This window comes from Trypanosoma melophagium (genome assembly GCF_022059095.1).
Source record: "Trypanosoma melophagium isolate St. Kilda chromosome Unknown ctg11segment0, whole genome shotgun sequence".
NCBI lineage: Eukaryota > Euglenozoa > Kinetoplastea > Trypanosomatida > Trypanosomatidae > Trypanosoma > Trypanosoma melophagium.
The window spans coordinates 395,273-415,173 of record NW_027125137.1 but is presented as its reverse complement, the minus strand read 5'-3'; the positions used below and the strand labels follow the sequence as shown (position 1 = coordinate 415,173).

The 19,901-nt window shown below is 52.7% G+C and overlaps 5 protein-coding genes across 5 annotated transcripts; all 5 read right to left on the bottom strand.

The window, feature by feature from the left end:
- Nucleotides 1-182: 182 nt before the first annotated feature.
- LSM04_005774 (Leucine-binding protein domain) lies at nucleotides 183-2,294 on the bottom strand (the record flags this gene model as incomplete). Its single annotated transcript, XM_067330537.1, has 1 exon — nucleotides 183-2,294. The coding sequence occupies one exon, from the start codon at nucleotides 2,292-2,294 to the stop codon at nucleotides 183-185; it is 2,112 nt and encodes a 703-aa protein (XP_067194572.1).
- A 1,073-nt stretch (nucleotides 2,295-3,367) lies between these two features.
- LSM04_002659 (uncharacterized protein) lies at nucleotides 3,368-4,939 on the bottom strand (the record flags this gene model as incomplete). Its single annotated transcript, XM_067330536.1, has 1 exon — nucleotides 3,368-4,939. One exon carries the CDS (start codon nucleotides 4,937-4,939, stop codon nucleotides 3,368-3,370), a length of 1,572 nt encoding a protein of 523 aa, XP_067194492.1.
- A 565-nt stretch (nucleotides 4,940-5,504) lies between these two features.
- On the bottom strand, nucleotides 5,505-7,886 carry LSM04_006616 (uncharacterized protein; the record flags this gene model as incomplete). The annotated part of the gene is made up of 1 exon (XM_067330535.1): nucleotides 5,505-7,886. One exon carries the CDS (start codon nucleotides 7,884-7,886, stop codon nucleotides 5,505-5,507), a length of 2,382 nt encoding a protein of 793 aa, XP_067194594.1.
- Nucleotides 7,887-9,061: 1,175 nt separating this feature from the next.
- Nucleotides 9,062-14,446, bottom strand: LSM04_007166 (Adenylyl cyclase class-3/4/guanylyl cyclase; the record flags this gene model as incomplete). Its single annotated transcript, XM_067330534.1, has 2 exons — nucleotides 9,062-13,181; nucleotides 13,413-14,446. 2 exons carry the CDS (start codon nucleotides 14,444-14,446, stop codon nucleotides 9,062-9,064), a joined length of 5,154 nt encoding a protein of 1,717 aa, XP_067194600.1.
- A 1,146-nt stretch (nucleotides 14,447-15,592) lies between these two features.
- LSM04_002454 (Adenylyl cyclase class-3/4/guanylyl cyclase) lies at nucleotides 15,593-19,896 on the bottom strand (the record flags this gene model as incomplete). The annotated part of the gene is made up of 2 exons (XM_067330533.1): nucleotides 15,593-19,706; nucleotides 19,880-19,896. The coding sequence occupies 2 exons, from the start codon at nucleotides 19,894-19,896 to the stop codon at nucleotides 15,593-15,595; spliced, it is 4,131 nt and encodes a 1,376-aa protein (XP_067194486.1).
- Between the last annotated feature and the right edge of the window lie 5 nt (nucleotides 19,897-19,901).

Sequence of the window (19,901 nt, the reverse complement as noted above, 5' to 3'; positions counted from 1 at the left end):
AAACATCTTAACTAGAATTAAAATAAAACAAAAGACAAACAAACACAATATGCAAACGTAAAGCAAACCCCAAAAGCACCAGAAATAGAGATTTCAGAAAAAACAAGTTTTAAAACCAAAACAAAACAGTCACCAGAAAAAAAAATAGCAGAAAAAAAAGTCAAATCAAAAAAATACGATAGTCACTTCCAACAGACAAGGCGGTCGGCACTTCCACTCCCATCGAACGCAGCAGTGAACTCAGCGTACCGCAGTGACAGCTCGGAGAACAGGACAAACACACGCACACCGCTGTGCTTCGTCAGGTGCCCCGCAATCAAAGCGGCATCGCCATCCGCAAGGCCCACCACGAACACAGCGCCACTCGACGGCAGACGGCCCGCCAGCGAGTCGCCACCAGCCAGCAGCGCCGCCGACTCCAGCGACCCGCCAAACGTCACCAGCGACCGCCGCAGCACATCCTCAACCGCAGCCGCCTCATCGCAGCGGATCACAGCGGCCGCAGTGGCACCAGTCGTGCTCCCGAGGTACTGCGCAAGCACGAACAGCTCCTGCTCCACCGTGGGCGACAGGTGGATCACGTGCCTCCTGAACTTGTTCAGCCGTGGCTGAAGGAATAGTGGGTCAATAAACGTCACATTCGGGACATCCAACATCGCCTCCGTGACGATGCCAGCAACTGCGTGCATACGTCGCTCACGCATGGTGTTCACAAGGATATCACGAGCACCGTCTTGTGTTGTTGAAATGGGCTTCATTGATATATCCCCTTTCTTCCACCATCCCACGTGAAGTGATACCGCCCCAAGAAACCCAGCGTTTAGCTCCATAGAGCTATGAGATGACATCACAGAATCGGTTAAAAGAAGAATTGTCACACTCAATGCAGGAGGAATGTAAACGGAAGAAGCATAGCAGTCCGTCCAACGAAACGTCATACGGCCATTGACAATGCTCTCGGCACGATAACCCTGTATGAAGCGTTTCAGGTACACAGTACGTCCACCTTGGTTGCAGCGGCATGTGGCGCCATAAATCGCGGCCCCTCCAGCACACTCACCACCATAATCACCAATCACAAGGTCATCGATGATATAACGGCGTTGGTTGAAGAGGGATGCAGCAAACGATTTCCTGTCCTTCAGCCACTCACGGCTACCCATTGCCTGCACAAGCACCTCACCAGCCATCCACCCAGCAACCATCATCTCACCATCGTTGTCATTATTAAGGAAGTGTTTAGGGCCTTGAAAAACCTCATGACCGAATGCTGTCAAATAGGCTTCCATTACCTTCTGAAACCGCTTAATTGCAACGTACTGTGTGTCCTTCGCAAGGGGGTTTGTACCCGTTGTGATCACCTGGCCACTCACAAACGGAACACCTTTATTTACTGCCTCGCGCCACACACTCAGAAGCATGTCTTGAACAGCTGTAGGACCCAGCAGATAGGCACCAGCAGTACGCTTGTCCGTCAGCATCCGCATTATGAACTTCGCAGTGTCCTTAATAGGCGAACCAAAGACAATCACAGCCTGTGGTCGGGTGTCCGCAAATGCCTCCCACGCAGCATTGAAAACAGCACCATCTGCTGACCCACGGTGCATGCTCTTCACTGTAAACACACCACTGATGTTTTGACCCATAGCGGCAATAGTGTCTTTCATAAGCTTGTACTCATCCTCACCGTAAGATACGTTCTGCAGATACATGAATCCCAATCGGTGTACCCATAGATTGTTCACGGCGTAGCGCAGCAGCGCAAATAACTCAGCAGAAGGACTAGGACGTGTAAAATACAAGTTTGGATTCCATCCACGAACAACACTGGATGCAGTGGTGGGTGCAAACGATACAGCACCATGTGCCTTTAGTACTGGCAAGACTTCTAATAGTGCATCATCACCCATAGGACCCATAACAAATAAGAAATGAGAACTATCACTTAAAGCTTCTTGAAGGTCATTCTTTACAGCAGAGAAATCGGACTCCTTCTTCGTAATATTCAAAACAACTCCATCCGCCACAGTGAACCTGTGCGAAAACAGTGATGCCATAAAACCTGCACCAAGGCCATACCTGATGTTCCTCGGAAAAGAAATATCCCTTACATTGATGGAAATAGCTCTTACAATACTCTTTGGGGTTACAACATCTTGGCACAGTGCGCTCTGTGGGGTGTACAGCAGCAGTTGGGTGAGGCACAGCAGCGCAGTGAGGGAGAGCAATGGACGGAAGTAGGTGCTGCCGCCACGGTGTGCCGCACTCGTGGCCTTGGGAGTATGGAAGCACATAGCTTGTATCTTGAAGCTGAAAAAAGAGTGCTAGGCGAATGGAACAGAATGGAAAGAAAAGAAAGGCAGGTTGTGCGGATACAGCAGAGTAGAGCAACACCGTGAGCAGGCAACCATCCAGCAACCCGAGACTGGAAGGGCACCGTGGTTGTGGAAACAATAACAATAAGCGCAAAGAAAAACAGTGAAAAATATTAGAAGCGCAATAATGAAGGCAAGAGAAAACAGTAAAGATTTGACCACAACAGAGCATTACCAACCACAGTGGTACAAGCTGCAGTCTATCTGGAGGAATAAAAAGATATTGTATGGAAAAAGTGAACAACGGTATCGGGTGATACCCTGTTGCCGTGTCCTGTGGTCAGCTCTGCACTCAGTCACTTCATTGTGTCAGCGTACGCAAAACTGCTCGCAATGGTTGGGGATCGAACGCTGTATTGCAAGGTTTCACAGCAACACCACTGTGACACGCGCTTGTCGAGCAAATACCAGTGATACAGCTACATCACACACACACTCATATTAGCGACAGTATAACACAGCAAATACACGGTCTCAAAAACCACCGATGCCCATCCTGCAGCAGTGCAGATTCCACAGCCAGACACAAACACACACACAGAATGTATTGAAGGGACCCTACAAGTCATCGACAGAAGGCACAACTCGAGAATTAGAGCAGCCAAGCCCAGTTGCAGTCTAAGCTGTGGTCGTGGCAAGCACACCGACATTATCGATGCAATCCACTTCTGCAAAGAACTCACACATAAGATAAGCAGGGTACCCTGATGACAAGAGAAGGAGAGAAAAGGGAAGAAAAAAGCGATAGAGAAAGCAATAAAGACATATCAGTGTATCACCAGAAAAGAAGTCAGAAAATAAAAACAAACCAGTTTCATACAAGGCAATATGCAACGTACATGTGTATGAGAGAAATAGGAGGATGCAACTGCAGCCCTTCAGATGCACCATCAGGACAGCGTTGCATCCACTCCATTCCTCTCTTCGTAGATTACATTCCAGAGATCACCGTGATGCTTCTGCGTTCTGCTGAGACCGTCCGAAAGGGCTCATCACAGCTCGGGATCGAATACACCGCCACATGCCGAGTTGCGGTCAGTATTCGTGCCATCTGCAGGCAATTGGCGAAGTGTGTCCAGACCACCCTCACCTGCGCACGCCAGCCCCTCGCTGGAGTTGCAGGTAGTGCCAGATGGCGGCGCACACGACGGCATCTCACCAGCCAAGTAGCTGCGCTTCAGAGCCTCCCGGCGAGAGGCAAAGAGCTCCCGGATCCAGCTTTCCGCCGTGTCGCTCGTCTGCGTCAGGGGCGAACGGAACTTGGGTGGGATGACGTACACCATCGCAGCGTCCCCATCATCACTCTCCTTGGTGCCACCACAGGGCTTCGGCTGCAGCTTGAGCACACGCATCAGGTCCACAACGCTGCTCTCCGTCAGAATCTGCACCACATGTGGGGGCACGCGCAGGGCAAACGGCGCATCCACATTGACCAGGAAGTGACTGTACGCCCTATAGAATATGTCCGCAAAGGCACCAAGCACCTCCTCCTCCTGCGCGCGCACACGCTCCAGTGCCGCCGCAACTTCCGGTGGGAATTTGTCCGCGCCCTCGACGTCCGCACGCCCTGACACGTCCCCCTCCACCGCCGCAGCGCTGCGCTGCGCAGTAGTGGGGTCTGTTGCCGCCGGCCGCGACTCCTGCGCCCGCACCCCGTGGCTCGCATTCCCCTCGCGGCCCCGCACGTACGTCTCGTAGAAGAACTCGTCGTGCGTCACGAGAAAGTACGCCTTGTCGGTCGTACGCAGTACCTCATCCTCGTCGAGGTCACCCTCTTGCGCAGGCTCGCCGAACTTGCAGGCAAGGCTCACAGGCATCTCGCTCGGTGTGTTGCGATCCGCCACACGCAGCGAGCCGCACCACAGGAACCACAGGCGATCTCTCGCGTCGCTCTTGAAGTACAGCACCATCCGAGTGATGTACTTGTGCTCCGTGTAGAAGAAGTGCGTGACAATGTCAGAGCAAATGTTCTTCACCTCAAAGGCGACGTGAGCAGAGACAGTTCCCTCCTCGCTCAGGTATTCCGGCCCCTCGTATGTCACCGTGATGGCGTACGGGTCGTTCTCCGCGCGCTTCCGGTCCATTATAGGGAACTTGTTCGTGCGACGCTGAATCATGGCAACGCGAGGACTCCACACCACCCTGATAACGCTGTTATGATACCCCTTGGGGAACACAAACCGCTGCAGGATGCCCTCACGCTTCTTCTTGCGGGCAATAAAAGCACTCACGCTCTCCTTGTTAAGCACCTCCACCTGCGTCGTCACCTCCGTCACGCCGTCGCCAACGTCCTCCTCCAACGTCGACAAGTACGTGGCCACAATGGGACAGCCATCACACACGTTCCGCTTGAAGCTCTCCTCGATCGTCGCGGCATCAAGGTCCCTCCCCTGCCGCCGCATCACCTCGCGCGCCTTCACATCCGTCGTGTACCACCCGCGTGGAAAGTTGTGCTCGTACACCACCGTGTCAGGTACAAAGACATTGCGGCACGGCTTCATCGTCTTGGGGTTGCGCTTACAGAGGAGGTCGTAGAAACCCGCAACAATGTCGTCCCCTTCCATCGGATGGTTCTTCATCCACGTGCTGTCCGACTGCCTCCTCCTCCTCCTTCGCGCAATCACTGCGTCAGACATTCTTTCGCTAGGATATTCACCTTACTAGCAGACAAACACAAAGGGAACAGAGTGCATTCACACGCATGAAGGAAGAGAAAACCAGCAAAAGAAAAACAGAAGTCCCTGTAATGCCTGCATAAACAGACATCTACCACTGCCACAACGGAGCGTCTCATTGGGGCAACAGGGAAAAATAAAACGATGACACACAGAGTATTGGTCTCCGCACGGTGCTGTTTGCACCACTCTAAGAAAAAAAAGATGATACCACACAGTATGCACATAAATACATTCTCTGGGCTCCAATTCCCGTTCATGCGCCCATCCTTCTCCCTTCCCAGTATTCACCTGCCCCGTGAGATGCGTTGCAAGGAAAGTAACAGGTCAGAAAAACAAACAAAAAAGAAGGCCTACGTGTTACAAAGCACGCGCATGGAAACAGACAGTTAGATTTAAAAAAATAACGTCGCAATTGGAGGGGAGGTAGGAGTCTGGGTCGGCTTGCTCGCTATCAGTCTCGCTTTGACTGGGCATCGCGTTGGCTCTCATACAGTCGCTGGAGCGATATTTGCTTCAACGGAACCCCAAGAACGTGTCGTCTCTTGTCCCTCAGGGCGTCTTTTTGCAGAAAGACAGCTTGTACCACCTCACGCTCACGACGGCCCGGCTTGTGGTCAGGTACACCGCCGGAGGCACCAGCAGCATGAATATCGTACAGACTGTGCCGCCGAACACCAAGACGTGTGAACACCAGAAGAAGCACAGAACACAGAAATGCGCCAATGAGAAGGACGAAAAGAAGGATGTAATCCAGATCCACTTGCGACATCTCACGCTGCACGGCCGGAACGCAGAGAGACGCATCTTCCCGCGGCACAGCATGGGAGCATGTGTACTCATTCACGCTTCCACTGAGAAGGGCGGAGTAGCACATACTGTCAAAGCAGAAGGTGCAGTTGTTTGCTGTGTCGCTGCTGCACACCTTGCACCCATCAAAGGAGTGTCGTCGACAGGGATCCAGTACAACGTCACAGTGTGGACCGCCCCACCCAGACGCCCTGTCGCACCGGCACACACCGCACTCACAGTATCCACCGCGGAGATTGCAGGGTGTGCAGTCAAACGGCCCATCACATGACACCTCGCAATTCATTCCGCTGAAAGGTTTGGGACACACGCAGGCCCCTGTCCCGTTCACCCCGTCATCACAGTACCCCTTGTTCTCACAGGAGCGGCACTGCAGGCACCTCGGGCCGTAGTGGCCGACAGAGCACTGCTCACAGAAATCACCATCAAACCCGCTATTACACACACACTGATTCGTGCTGGAGTTACACACTCCGTTTAGGCCACAGTCGTTGCACTTACCGATAGGATCGAATCGGATTCGCGTGCCAGTGCGCACCAGCGACGGCGGAACGGCGATGGTGGCGGGGTCCTCCACGCGGTGCCGAAAGAGCCCAACGAACGGCGACGGAAATGCAAAGAAGTCTACCACAGGTCTTGTAGGAATTTCGGCAACAACGGGATGACCATAGCGGAACTCGACTGCCCCGCTCGCATCCAGGTAGATCTGGTATGTGGAGGAACGAATGTCCGATGCCATGGCTGTCATGTTTGCCACTTCAAGCACCAATCCCAGCGGACACTGCGGATTCCCACAAAACACACCACCCTGCACGCGTTCGGGGAGCAGTGCGCATGTGACGGACGTTCTTGGCCCCCACTGCTCTGTCGTTACAAAGGGCATGATGGTAAAGCTGTAGTTGCCGTTGGGGCACATATTCCATATGGGCCCACAAGCCTGCGACGCCGAAAACACAGATATAAGACCGGATGACAGGAGGTACGTCGTGTTCGTCACGTGGGACGCCTGGTTCACCGTATAAAAGGGAAAGTTAAATCCCATCTCAAGTTTCAACGCTTGTGAGGATACATTCAACTGCTCATGGCCACTCAGGGCGTGGATGTCTACCAGTTCAGCATCCTGCTCCACCACGACCTTGTAGTAGTCCACTAGAGGCAAAGACGCTGACTTCGTACGAAAGCTGACGCGTGGGCAACTGCTGTTCGCGAGTGAGGTCGCCAGACACAACTCCGTGGCCGCACACCACCCGCAATTTCCCCCCTCATTACCCACGCACGCCGCCTCTTCCACGAGTCTGCGGCATTCGTCCATCGCCGGCTCATACCGCACACCAGCAACACCGCCAACATGTGCCACCATATCCACAACATAGCGCTCCTCCCGCGACAGCACAAGACCAACAGAGGCACTAGCCCCACTGGGTGTCTGCTGGTACCGCATCACAATAGTGCCATTTTCCCACACCTCCACCTGCGCCTTCAACGTGTCATTCGCAGACTGGGATCGCGCTAGCGGCACATCCCGGTACTCAACAATCACACGATCCACACCCGCCTCACCACCAGGCACAGAAAGAACACGAACACTCCACGACACCTGCGCCGCAGAGGGGTTTAGATCCGTCACGAAGAGACCAATCATCGGCCAGTCCCCACCACCGCCATAGACATCGTCGCCGAACCGGTAATTTCCAATGAGCGTGTCCAGCGCAACCTCTCTGCAGAAGAAGCCGCACATCGGCAACGGCGTCGGTGCAAGAAACCCATCTGACGACACGTACCACTCCACTGCATCGCGGCTAAAAAAAGGGGACGTAATATTGATCGCCTCAAAATAAGGTGCATCGTCGAATAAAGAAACAAAAGAACCCTTCCCCAGCCGAAAGACATCCTCGTTGAACTGCGCCCAGTGGTCCGCCGGAAGCGCCTCAACAGCCGCAGCGTCCACTGTCTCCACGGTGTACCGCAGCACAGCCGCCTCGCCACGCACAGGCACCACGCAGAGGAGCAAGCAAAGCCAGAGCATATATGCGCCACAGCACACAAAAATAAAAAAAAACAAAGTAAAGTAGATTGCCACACCGCAGTAAGACTATCCCAGTAAAAGCAACACGCACACACGCACACAAACAAACAAACAGGAGAAATAGAGAAAAAAAGAGCAACAGCAGTTGAACCATCCAATGAACAGAAAAAACGTGACATGATACAAATACACACATGCAACGGTTCCCTCACATATTCACACACATCCCAACCACTCTGATCATCGCAGCCTCCACTCTGGAATAAACACAAATGTCTCCCCCTTACGAGCTGCTTATTATAATTCAATGTATACACAAAAAGGCAAAAATACCATCAACCAAAACAAAAAACAAACAGATGAAATACGCCCAGAATGCCACAAGAAACTGAAATACAAAAAGAAACGAGAACAACCACTGCCTTTCTCTCATGAAAGGTAGCCGTCAACTTGAACGGTCATAGAAGGTGCCGCGAACCAAGCACAGTGTTCGCAGTGCACCATGCACACATACAAAAGCACAGCATCGGCATTCCCAGGTGTGTGTGAAATACTGCCTGGGTGTCTGGACACTCCGATGAATATATTGCATATGACTAGCTGGGGGAAAATCAACAACGCACACACAGAGCACATGGCCCTATACAAATAGGTTGATTTGCATAATTTTGAAAATAGCTCGATGGAAACAAAGAAAGATAAACAGCCTCCCTCCACTCGCCCCGCTGCTGCTGTGCACCGCCCCACAGCTCTCTCGCACAGGAATAGGGCACACCCACTAAGCACTCTCCAGCAGACGACTACATGCATGAGTGGGTAGAACGATCGCAGATGCACAGAGGTCCGGGGAACACACAGTACAGAGGCCCTCACAGCTGCACACACCGCACCAACACAGCGAGACACATGTCGTAGTGCGAACTCGCAGTACCTACCCAATGCAGCAAGAGGCACCAAAGCACCATTTGTGGGCGCCAATAAATAGTCAGCATACCCAAGAGGAGGACACAGAACAGTTATACATCCGAAAAGAGCACACAGGACACGCACATGAAGTTTTATACTCGATCACCCAACTGAGGATGCCAACACAATCAGGGAAAGCGGAGGAAAAATCACAGACACATCATTAAAAATATTATACAAAGAAGCACAGAAAGCAGCACAGCCCCACCTCACTTACTAAAAAAGTTTGGCATACCAATCTCCAGGGTTTTTGAATAATTAGGTGAGGAGATAGTAGATGCACCAAATCGCTCCCTGCACGTCTCCACCCAGCTGGAAGTACATGAGGACGCAATCAGTGGCCTGCGTTCGGCTGGGATTGACGAACTCCACCCCATCGAGCGACGATCGGACATACTACGCAGAGCATGGGAGTGCCACGTTGAAACACCCGCCGCACGCTCCAGCACATGGTTCAGCTTCACAGCAACAAGTTCCACCAGTGCAACAGCCTGCTCATCCAAATTACGCTTATCACGAGCAACATCGACCTGCACACTCCACCGCTCACACATGGGCGTCAGCAGTTTCAGACGTTGCGTCGGAGGACAACGGCTAAAAAATCCATTTAACACAGTGGCAACAAGTTTAGCGCTCCCATTAAGTGAAACAGCACCCGAGCATCCTGAAGTGGCGTCAGACATCCCGTCAACCTCGTGGTCCATCCAGCACTCCCGGTCAAGCCGCAGTGCAGCGAAGGTGCGGCCGGGCACTGCGTCCAGCTGGTACATCTCCACAGGCTTCGGCACGCCACGCAGCGCCACATGGCCCAGCGCAGTCACGTCCACCTGCTCACGCTCAGCCGTGCTCAGCGCCATGTACGCCGCCCGCGTCAGCAGCACCTGCCCGCCGTTCGCAACGCTCTCCGTGCGCGCAGCCGTGTTGGATGTGCTGCCGTAGTAGTCGTACCCCTTCGTCACCTCGTCGTGCCGGATGTCCGCAAGCCCGGTGTGCACCGCAGCACGCACACGCAGGCCGTTCCAGTACTGCCGGTACACAGCAGCGTCGAGGCGTGCAGTCGGCGGCACGTACTCGTCGTCCTCCGCAGCCTTCCCCTCCTCGAACACGTGGTACGCGTCATCAATGGCACCCGTCCCCCAGTCATGATGCAGGAACGACTGCTGCAGCTCACGCACAAGCTGCACAGCCGCAAACACACTCCTGCTCGCAATCATGAACGAGTCGCCAATCGTCTTCACCTCGTAGCAGCGGTACTTCGCAATCAGCGCGCGGATCAGGCGGTGGTGCGTCGCCACAGCGTCGGGCATGATCTCCGGACACGCAGCCCACAGCGCCGTGCTGCTCTCAATGTCGGTGAACACAAGCGTCACGGGGTCCGTCGGCTCCTTCGGCGCATTCGCATTGTCACGCGCACTGCGTCGTCTGAGTAGCAGAAACAAAATCAAACCAACAAGCAGTAAAACACCAGCAACGCATCCAACAATGATACCGATCAGCTGCTGCCGTGTGAGACCACCTTTTGGGGGTTCCACATACTCCATCGATGGGGTTACAGGAGGAAACAGCTCCGACACAGTGGGGTTCAGTGCACGCGACATCGACCACACAGATATACGTGTTGCTCCGTAATTCACAATACACTTGGCAGCATCAACAATACCTTGCGCAGCACACTCACTCCCATCAGTAAATGATCCATATAACATGTCTTCTGCCGAAATAGCAATATTCTGATAGAAAAATCCACTCAGAGTGTCGGCATTCACAATATCCATCCGTGAAAGAACAGTCTGTAGAAGTCGTACATTGGCAAAGGCCCTCAGCGACAGCGGCGTCCTCTCCGTCGCATTCAAAACAGCAGCATGGAACTTCTGCACGATCTCAGAAACCGTCTTCACATCGGCCCAGTGCGGCAGGCTCGTCGCAAACACAAGGCGGTCGGCACTTCCACTCCCATCGAACGCAGCAGTGAACTCAGCGTACCGCAGTGACAGCTCGGAGAACAGGACAAACACACGCACACCGCTGTGCTTCGTCAGGTGCCCCGCAATCAAAGCGGCATCGCCATCCGCAAGGCCCACCACGAACACAGCGCCACTCGACGGCAGACGGCCCGCCAGCGAGTCGCCACCAGCCAGCAGCGCCGCCGACTCCAGCGACCCGCCAAACGTCACCAGCGACCGCCGCAGCACATCCTCAACCGCAGCCGCCTCATCGCAGCGGATCACAGCGGCCGCAGTGGCACCAGTCGTGCTCCCGAGGTACTGCGCAAGCACGAACAGCTCCTGCTCCACCGTGGGCGACAGGTGGATCACGTGCCTCCTGAACTTGTTCAGCCGTGGCTGAAGGAATAGTGGGTCAATAAACGTCACATTCGGGACATCCAACATCGCCTCCGTGACGATGCCAGTTACCATATGAATACATCTCCGTTCCATTTCTTCTAGAAGCGTGATGTCAGGTTCTGCATCGTCAGTAAATATTAAATGAGTCGATATACTACCTTTTTGCCACCATTCCAGAGAAAACAATTCACCCCCAGAAAAGCCGAAAAGAATTTCTGTTGATGAAGCGTATATCACCTCACTTTCACTATAAAGCACCACTAAAGTACTCAATGTAGGAGGGATATAGGTAGAAGAAATATAGCACTCGGAGACACTATATCTAAGTTCATTTTGATCAAGTCCAAAAGCTCGAAAACTATCTTGATAAGTTTTTGTGTACACAGTACGTCCACCTTGGTTGCAGCGGCATGTGGCGCCATAAATCGCGGCCTTTCCTCTACATTTACCACCATAATCACCAATCACAAGGTCATCGATGATATAACGGCGTTGGTTGAAGAGGGATGCAGCAAACGATTTCCTGTCCTTCAGCCACTCACGGCTACCCATTGCCTGCACAAGCACCTCACCAGCCATCCACCCAGCAACCATCATCTCACCATCGTTGTCATTATTAAGGAAGTGCAGAGGGTCCTTGAAGACAGTCTGACCACTATTTTCTAGATATTTCCTCATTACCTTCTGAAACCGCTTAATTGCAACGTACTGTGTGTCCTTCGCAAGGGGGTTTGTACCCGTTGTGATCACCTGGCCACTCACAAACGGAACACCTTTATTTACTGCATGAGACCATACACGTATTAGCATGTCTTGAACAGCTGTGGGACCCAGCAGATAGGCACCAGCAGTACGCTTGTCCGTCAGCATCCGCATTATGAACTTCGCAGTGTCCTTAATAGGCGAACCAAAGACAATCACAGCCTGTGGTCGGGTGTCCGCAAATGCCTCCCACGCAGCATTGAAAACAGCACCATCTGCTGACCCACGGTGCATGCTCTTCACTGTAAACACACCACTGATGTTTTGACCCATAGCGGCAATAGTGTCTTTCATAAGCTTGTACTCATCCTCACCGTAAGATACGTTCTGCAGATACATGAATCCCAATCGGTGTACCCATAGATTGTTCACGGCGTAGCGAATCAGGGCAAGTAACTCTGCTGCAGGTTCAGCACGAGTAAAATAAACATTAGGACTCCACTTCCTTACTGTACTCGAGCCAGTAAATGGTGCAAACGCCACAGCACCATGATTCCTAATTGCAGGCAATGCACTCAGGAGTGCCTCATCACCAAACGGTCCCTGTAATGCAAGAATATTCGGGTCCTCTGTTAGGGCCTTGTCAACAGTGTCACTGACTGCCGCAACTGTGGTTTCCTTCGTCACAATCTCAACACGTATTCCATCAGCCACAGTGAAGTTACGGGACCATAGCGAGGCATTAAACCCAGCAAAAACAGCATTTATAAGATTTTCCGAAACCGGAAAATCACTTATATTTAAATTCAACAGCTTCACAGTGTCCATTGGGGTTACAACATCTTGGCACAGTGCGCTCTGTGGGGTGTACAGCAGCAGTTGGGTGAGGCACAGCAGCGCAGTGAGGGAGAGCAATGGACGGAAGTAGGTGCTGCCGCCACGGTGTGCCGCACTCGTGGCCTTGGGAGTATGGAAACACATAGCTTGTATCTTGAAGCTGAAGAGAGAGTGTAGGGGGAGGGAACAGAATGAGAGGAAAAGAAAGGCAGGTTGGGTCAAGACAGCTGTTATAACAATAACAACAGTCCAATTAACAAAGAAGGCCAAGAGGATAATATGAGCAATGAGTTGAGTTTTTGCAACAAGCATCACCACAAGAACACAGTAACACACTCTGCAGGACATTTGTGTGGGTGTACAAGGTACCTGGCAGGCGTACAGGGAGGCCTGCAAAGCCACGTGTTTCGCAGATGCATAGGGTCCTGCAAGCACACAGAAGACGCTTCGTCCTCAAATATGCAACTGCAGCTGCATGCACCCCTCGCCAATGAGAGCGTGTGTTCCTCGGCAATCCACCGAGGCTGCATAACGGCAGTCGTGATACTGCACACACATGGAAAGAGAGAGTCAACATCAGCACACAATCATCGATATAAACCACGTACAGTGCCTCACGCCCGCCGACGCCTCATCGTTGCACAGTGCCTTGCGGAGTCAAGCTCGGTCAATATACTCACCACCAAAATCACCAATCACCAGGTCCTCGACAACGTAGCGCCGTTGCTTGAAGAGCGATTCTTCGAAGTCGTGCCGGTCCGCCGTCCCATCGACTGAGCCAAGGGCCTGCACAATGATCTCACCAGCAATCCAGCCGCACACCATCGTCTCCCCAATAACGTCGTCCTCCAGAAAGTACTTGGGGTCCTTGGGGTACTCCGACTGGCTGCTGCTCTCCAGGTAGTCTCCCATCACGGTCTGGAAGCGCTTGATCGCCTCATACCGCAAGTCGGACGGCAGCGGGTTTGTACCCGTTGTTATAACGCGCCCCGGTACAAAAGGGATGCCGGCATCTACGGCATCCTTCCAGTACGATATAAGCATGCTTTGTGTGCCGAAGGGAGACTGCAAGTACGCCGTATTGACACGACTGTCAAACAGCATCATCTGAATGAACGCCGCTGTCGTCTTAGACGGCTTGCCAAAGATAATCACGGACTGCGGTCGGGTGGCAGCGAACTTCTCCCACTCAGCCTGGAACTCCGAGTCGTCTTTGCCCCACTCCTTCGTTCCCGGCAGCGTGAACGCACCGCACAGCTCCAACCCCATGCCCTCCATCAAGCTAACAGCTGCAGTGTACTCAATGTCCCCATACGAAACATCGGACAGGTACATGTAGCCCAGACGACGCACACGCAAGTGCGCAACGGCGTACCACACGTGGGCGTAAAGGCCGGACATGGGGCCTGAGCGGAAAAAGTAATAATGCGGTTCCCACACCCGCACTGCAGACCCCGCGGTGTAAGGCCCCAGAGCAACCAAGTGGCACTGCTCCAACACGGGAAGGGCGTATTGCAGTGTATTGTCGTCTGCAGGGCCAATAACAGCAAGTATATCAGGGTTGCGCGTCATCGTTTCATTGATCGCTGCAGGAACCTCCGTCTCCGTTGAACCGGGCTCCGTCTCGATGAGCTCCGCCGTCAAATCAATGCTAACCCTGTCGTTGCGCGACCACAGCGCGGCCCGGATGCCAGCCTTGTATGCCTTCATCCTGCTCGCCGAGGCGGGGCTCGTTGCATGCACCGAGGCGAGTGCAACAACAACGCAGTGCTGGACAACACCGCGCTGGCTCACCACCACTGTGCCCCATTGCCTGCACAAACACAGCACCACTCTGGGCGGCTGCAAACCTTCCGAAACCTTTTTGTGTCGTGACCCACGCAGCAAGAGAGACGGTGAGAGATGTCACAAGCAAGGAAAGACGCAAATAGGAGGGCTCCCACACCCACAACAAAGCAAGACAAACAGTCCACACCCCATGGACTCTCAAAAAAAACATCACGCCAACCACTCTCACGCACGCACACACATTAAAAGAGGCATGAACTCCCAAGAGCACGGTACAAAGAGGAAGAGAAAAAAGTGAACACAGATCAGGCGCACACAGATAGAAAGAGGAAAAACACAAGGGAGAAGCACGAACAGAATACATTGGGTCCTATATAAAGGGGATAAAATCGGCACAGACGTCTACATCAATATATAAAAAAAAAGAAATCAGCTAGAAACATGGCTGCTATGGACATTCACAATTGAGAACGAGCACGAATACAACACAGCACGCCTCGCATCACAGGTGATAGCCAACACAAAAACAAAGGAAAAATATAAAAACCCCACATTAACGAAACAGCGATGGATACATGCGACGACGAGCGTCATTGGGTGAACCGTACATGTCATCGTCCACCCACAACAGGGAAGACAATGGCGGCACCGTTAAATACAACCGTAACGCTCATACAAACACCAAACACAAGATATAAGCAGATAAAAACGAAGCCCAGGACAGAGAAAGCATCTCTCCGCAGCCCACAGGCGGTCATTTCATCATGGTGGCACTGCATAGTTACCATAGCAAGCATCACGAAAAAAGACATAAACAAGAAAAAACACATGTTAGAGCACAGGCGTCACCAGTGTCCAACGGACACCTAAACCATTCGGTTTTTACTACCACGATTATACTCACAATTGCTCAGTATATATCATCAATTTGCAGGTAGAAATGTGGTACTTCTCGAAGACCGTGTAGAAACCATAAAGAAGCACAGCACCACAACGAATTGTGAAAAAAACCATATTTACCACAGGCGTATGCAATGATGCACCAAATATCAGTGCACCACAACAAAGTCAGGAAAAGAGAAAACCAGGCGGCAGCCGGGAATGAATGGTTTCTGTGCTAGCGACACTTCTATCCGCCAACGACCTCGCCCAAGTAGGACTTTGAAATGAAAAACCAGAGGAAGAAGCTAATAACGAACAATCCTCGTCCAGGAAGTTACCCATATTCCTACCAACACTACCAAAAAGAGACACCAGATCGAGATCAGCTCCACTCCGCAACAACTCAGCCTTCCACAAACATACGCGAGCAAGCTTCTCAGCCAGCAGCCATAGTATATAAAAGCACCCATCGATGGGGGAATTCAATTTGCTCGAAGGGACAGTAATATTCCAACGCTGGGCAATTGTTTGAAGCACTTTAAGACGTTGCTGCAGCGGAAACGGTGCAAACAAACCCGTTAGCAACAATACAAGAGCATTCTGAGTAGAACTCGTCGTTTCATTCTTCGATGACGATGAGACTGATTGGCTTTCACTCCCAGATTCATCAAAGTCTATAAACTCCCGGTCAAGCCGCAGTGCAGCGAAGGTGCGGCCGGGCACTGCGTCCAGCTGGTACATCTCCACAGGCTTCGGCACGCCACGCAGCGCCACAGGGCCCAGCGCAGTCACGTCCACCTGCTCACGCTCAGCCGTGCTCAGCGCCATGTACGCCGCCCGCGTCAGCAGCACCTGCCCGCCGTTCGCAACGCTCTCCGTGCGCGCAGCCGTGTTGGATGTGCTGCCGTAGTAGTCGTACCCCTTCGTCACCTCGTCGTGCCGGATGTCCGCAAGCCCGGTGTGCACCGCAGCACGCACACGCAGGCCGTTCCAGTACTGCCGGTACACAGCAGCGTCGAGGCGTGCAGTCGGCGGCACGTACTCATCGTCCTCCGCAGCCTTCCCCTCCTCGAACTCGTGGTAAGCGTCATCAATGGCACCCGTCCCCCAGTCATGATGCAGGAACGACTGCTGCAGCTCACGCACAAGCTGCACAGCCGCAAACACACTCCTGCTCGCAATCATGAACGAGTCGCCAATCGTCTTCACCTCGTAGCAGCGGTACTTCGCAATCAGCGCGCGGATCAGGCGGTGGTGCGTCGCCACAGCGTCGGGCATGATCTCCGGACACGCAGCCCACAGCGCCGTGCTGCTCTCAATGTCGGTGAACACAAGCGTCACGGGGTCCGTCGGCTCCTTCGGCGCATTCGCATTGTCACGCGCACTGCGTCGTCTGAGTAGCAGAAACAAAATCAAACCAACAAGCAGCACACCACCAGCAACGCATCCAACAATGACACCAATCAGCTGCTGCAGTGTGAGACCACCTTTTGGGGGTTCCACATACTCCATCGATGGGGTTACAGGAGGAAACAGCTCCGACACAGTGGGGTTCAGTGCACGCGACATCGACCACACAGATATACGTGTTGCTCCGTAATTCACAATACACTTGGCAGCATCAACAATACCTTGCGCAGCACACTCACTCCCATCAGTAAATGATCCATATAACATGTCTTCTGCCGAAATAGCAATATTCTGATAGAAAAATCCACTCAGAGTGTCGGCATTCACAGTATCCATCCGTGAAAGAACAGTCTGTAGAAGTCGTACATTGGCAAAGGCCCTCAACGACAGCGGCGTCCTATCTGTCTCATCCTTCACAGCAGTGTGGAACTTCCGCACAGTCTCGGACTCCGTCTTCACATCGGCCCAGTGCGGCAGGCTCGTCGCAAACACAAGGCGGTCGGCACTTCCACTCCCATCGAACGCAGCAGTGAACTCAGCGTACCGCAGTGACAGCTCGGAGAACAGGACAAACACACGCACACCGCTGTGCTTCGTCAGGTGCCCCGCAATCAAAGCGGCATCGCCATCCGCAAGGCCCACCACGAACACAGCGCCACTCGACGGCAGACGGCCCGCCAGCGAGTCGCCACCAGCCAGCAGCGCCGCCGACTCCAGCGACCCGCCAAACGTCACCAGCGACCGCCGCAGCACATCCTCAACCGCAGCCGCCTCATCGCAGCGGATCACAGCGGCCGCAGTGGCACCAGTCGTGCTCCCGAGGTACTGCGCAAGCACGAACAGCTCCTGCTCCACCGTGGGCGACAGGTGGATCACGTGCCTCCTGAACTTGTTCAGCCGTGGCTGAAGGAATAGTGGGTCAATAAACGTCACATTCGGGACATCCAACATCGCCTTCGTGGCAATACCACCAACTATGTGAACGCGCTTTACCGTCATCTCACCCAGCAATTTGTTGTGTGCATCATGCGTGGTTGTCATAGAGGTCTGCAGCTTAAGAGGATGAGTCACACTAGGACGACCACCATCACCCAATGCTGCTAGCACGCCAATACTCATGGTACTTAATGCCTCCATCGCAAGCTTACTGTCAGTCACAAAGAATGAGACTCCATTCAGTGGTGCAAGTAGAAGAACACTGGTGGTGTAACATTCCGCAGTGTCAAAGGTCATTCTGCCTTTGGTAATGTGCTCCGATCGAAAGCCCTTTATGAAGCGCTTCATGTACACAGTGCGACCACCTTGGTTGCAGCGGCAAACAGCTCCCATGGATACAGCAGTATCGCTGCAGTCGCCACCGAAGTCACCAATCACAAGGTCATCAATCAAATACCGGCGCTGGTCAAACAATGACGTTGTAAAAGTTGTGCGATCCTTGAGCGACAAGGGATTGCTCATCGCCCGCACAAGAACCTCACCAGCCATCCACCCAGCAACCATTGTTTCTCCATCAGTATCATCATTAAGGAAGTGTTGGGGATCGTCAAAGATGGTCTGACCACCATTCTTTAGATAGTCCTCCATCTCTATCCGGAAGCGCTTGATCGCAGAATATTGTGGGTCTGTCGCAAGGGGGTTCGTACCTGTTGTGATCACCTGGCCACTCACAAACGGAACACCTTTATTTACTGCATGAGACCATACACGTATTAACATTTCCTGTGCAGCTGTGGGACCCAGCAGATAGGCACCAGCAGTACGCTTGTCCGTCAGCATCCGCATGATAAACTCCGCAGTGTCGGAATAGGGTGCACCGAATACTATCACAGCCTGTGGTCGGGTGTCCGCAAATGCCTCCCACGCAGCATTGAAAACAGCACCGTCAGCAGGTTTGTTCATTGACACTTTCAACGTAAAAACACTGTTCAGCTCATAATTCATTTGCCCCATCACTTCCTTCATTCTCTGAAATTCCGTGTCACCATAATTTATATTCTGAAGGTACATGAAACTTATTCGTTGGACACGCAGTTCACTCACAGTATAGCGCACAAGTGCAAGCAGCTCTGCACCAGGTTCAGCACGCACAAAGTATAAATTGCGTGACCATGTCCTTACAATACTTGAACCGGTAAAAAGCCCAAACGACACAGCTTCGTGTCTCACCAACGCAGAAACAACCGAATAAACGGTAGAGTCACCAAATGGACCGTACAACGCTATAATCCGAGAGTCGTTGCTCAGCGCCTCTTCAACCGCATTACCGGCTTCCTCAACGGTCGTCTCTTTCGTCACAATCTCAACACGCATACCTCCCGCCACAGTGAAGTTACGGGCGTAAAGCGATGCCATAAAGCCAGCATTAAGAGGTTTCCCAATTGAATCAAATACAGGATGGTTTGTCAAATTCAACGCAAGCAGCTTCACAGTATCCTTTTGAGTTCCTACATCTTGGCACAGTGCGCTCTGTGGGGTGTACAGCAGCAGTTGGGTGAGGCACAGCAGCGCAGTGAGGGAGAGCAACGGACGGAAGTAGGTGCTGCCGCCACGGTGTGCCGCACTCGTGGCCTTGGGAGTATGGAAACACATAGCTTGTATCTTGAAGCTGAAGAGAGAGTGTAGGGGGAGGGAACAGAATGAGAGGAAAAGAAAGGCAGGTTGGGTCAAGACAGCTGTTATAACAATAACAACAGTCCAATTAACAAAGAAGGCCAAGAGGATAATATGAGCAATGAGTTGAGTTTTTGCAACAAGCATCACCACAAGAACACAGTAACACACTCTGCAGGACATTTGTGTGGGTGTACAAGGTACCTGGCAGGCGTACAGGGAGGCCTGCAAAGCCACGTGTTTCGCAGATGCATAGGGTCCTGCAAGCACACAGAAGACGCTTCGTCCTCAAATATGCAACTGCAGCTGCATGCACCCCTCGCCAATGAGAGCGTGTGTTCCTCGGCAATCCACCGAGGCTGCATAACGGCAGTCGTGATACTGCACACACATGGAAAGAGAGAGTCAACATCAGCACACAATCATCGATATAAACCACGTACAGTGCCTCACGCCCGCCGACGCCTCATCGTTG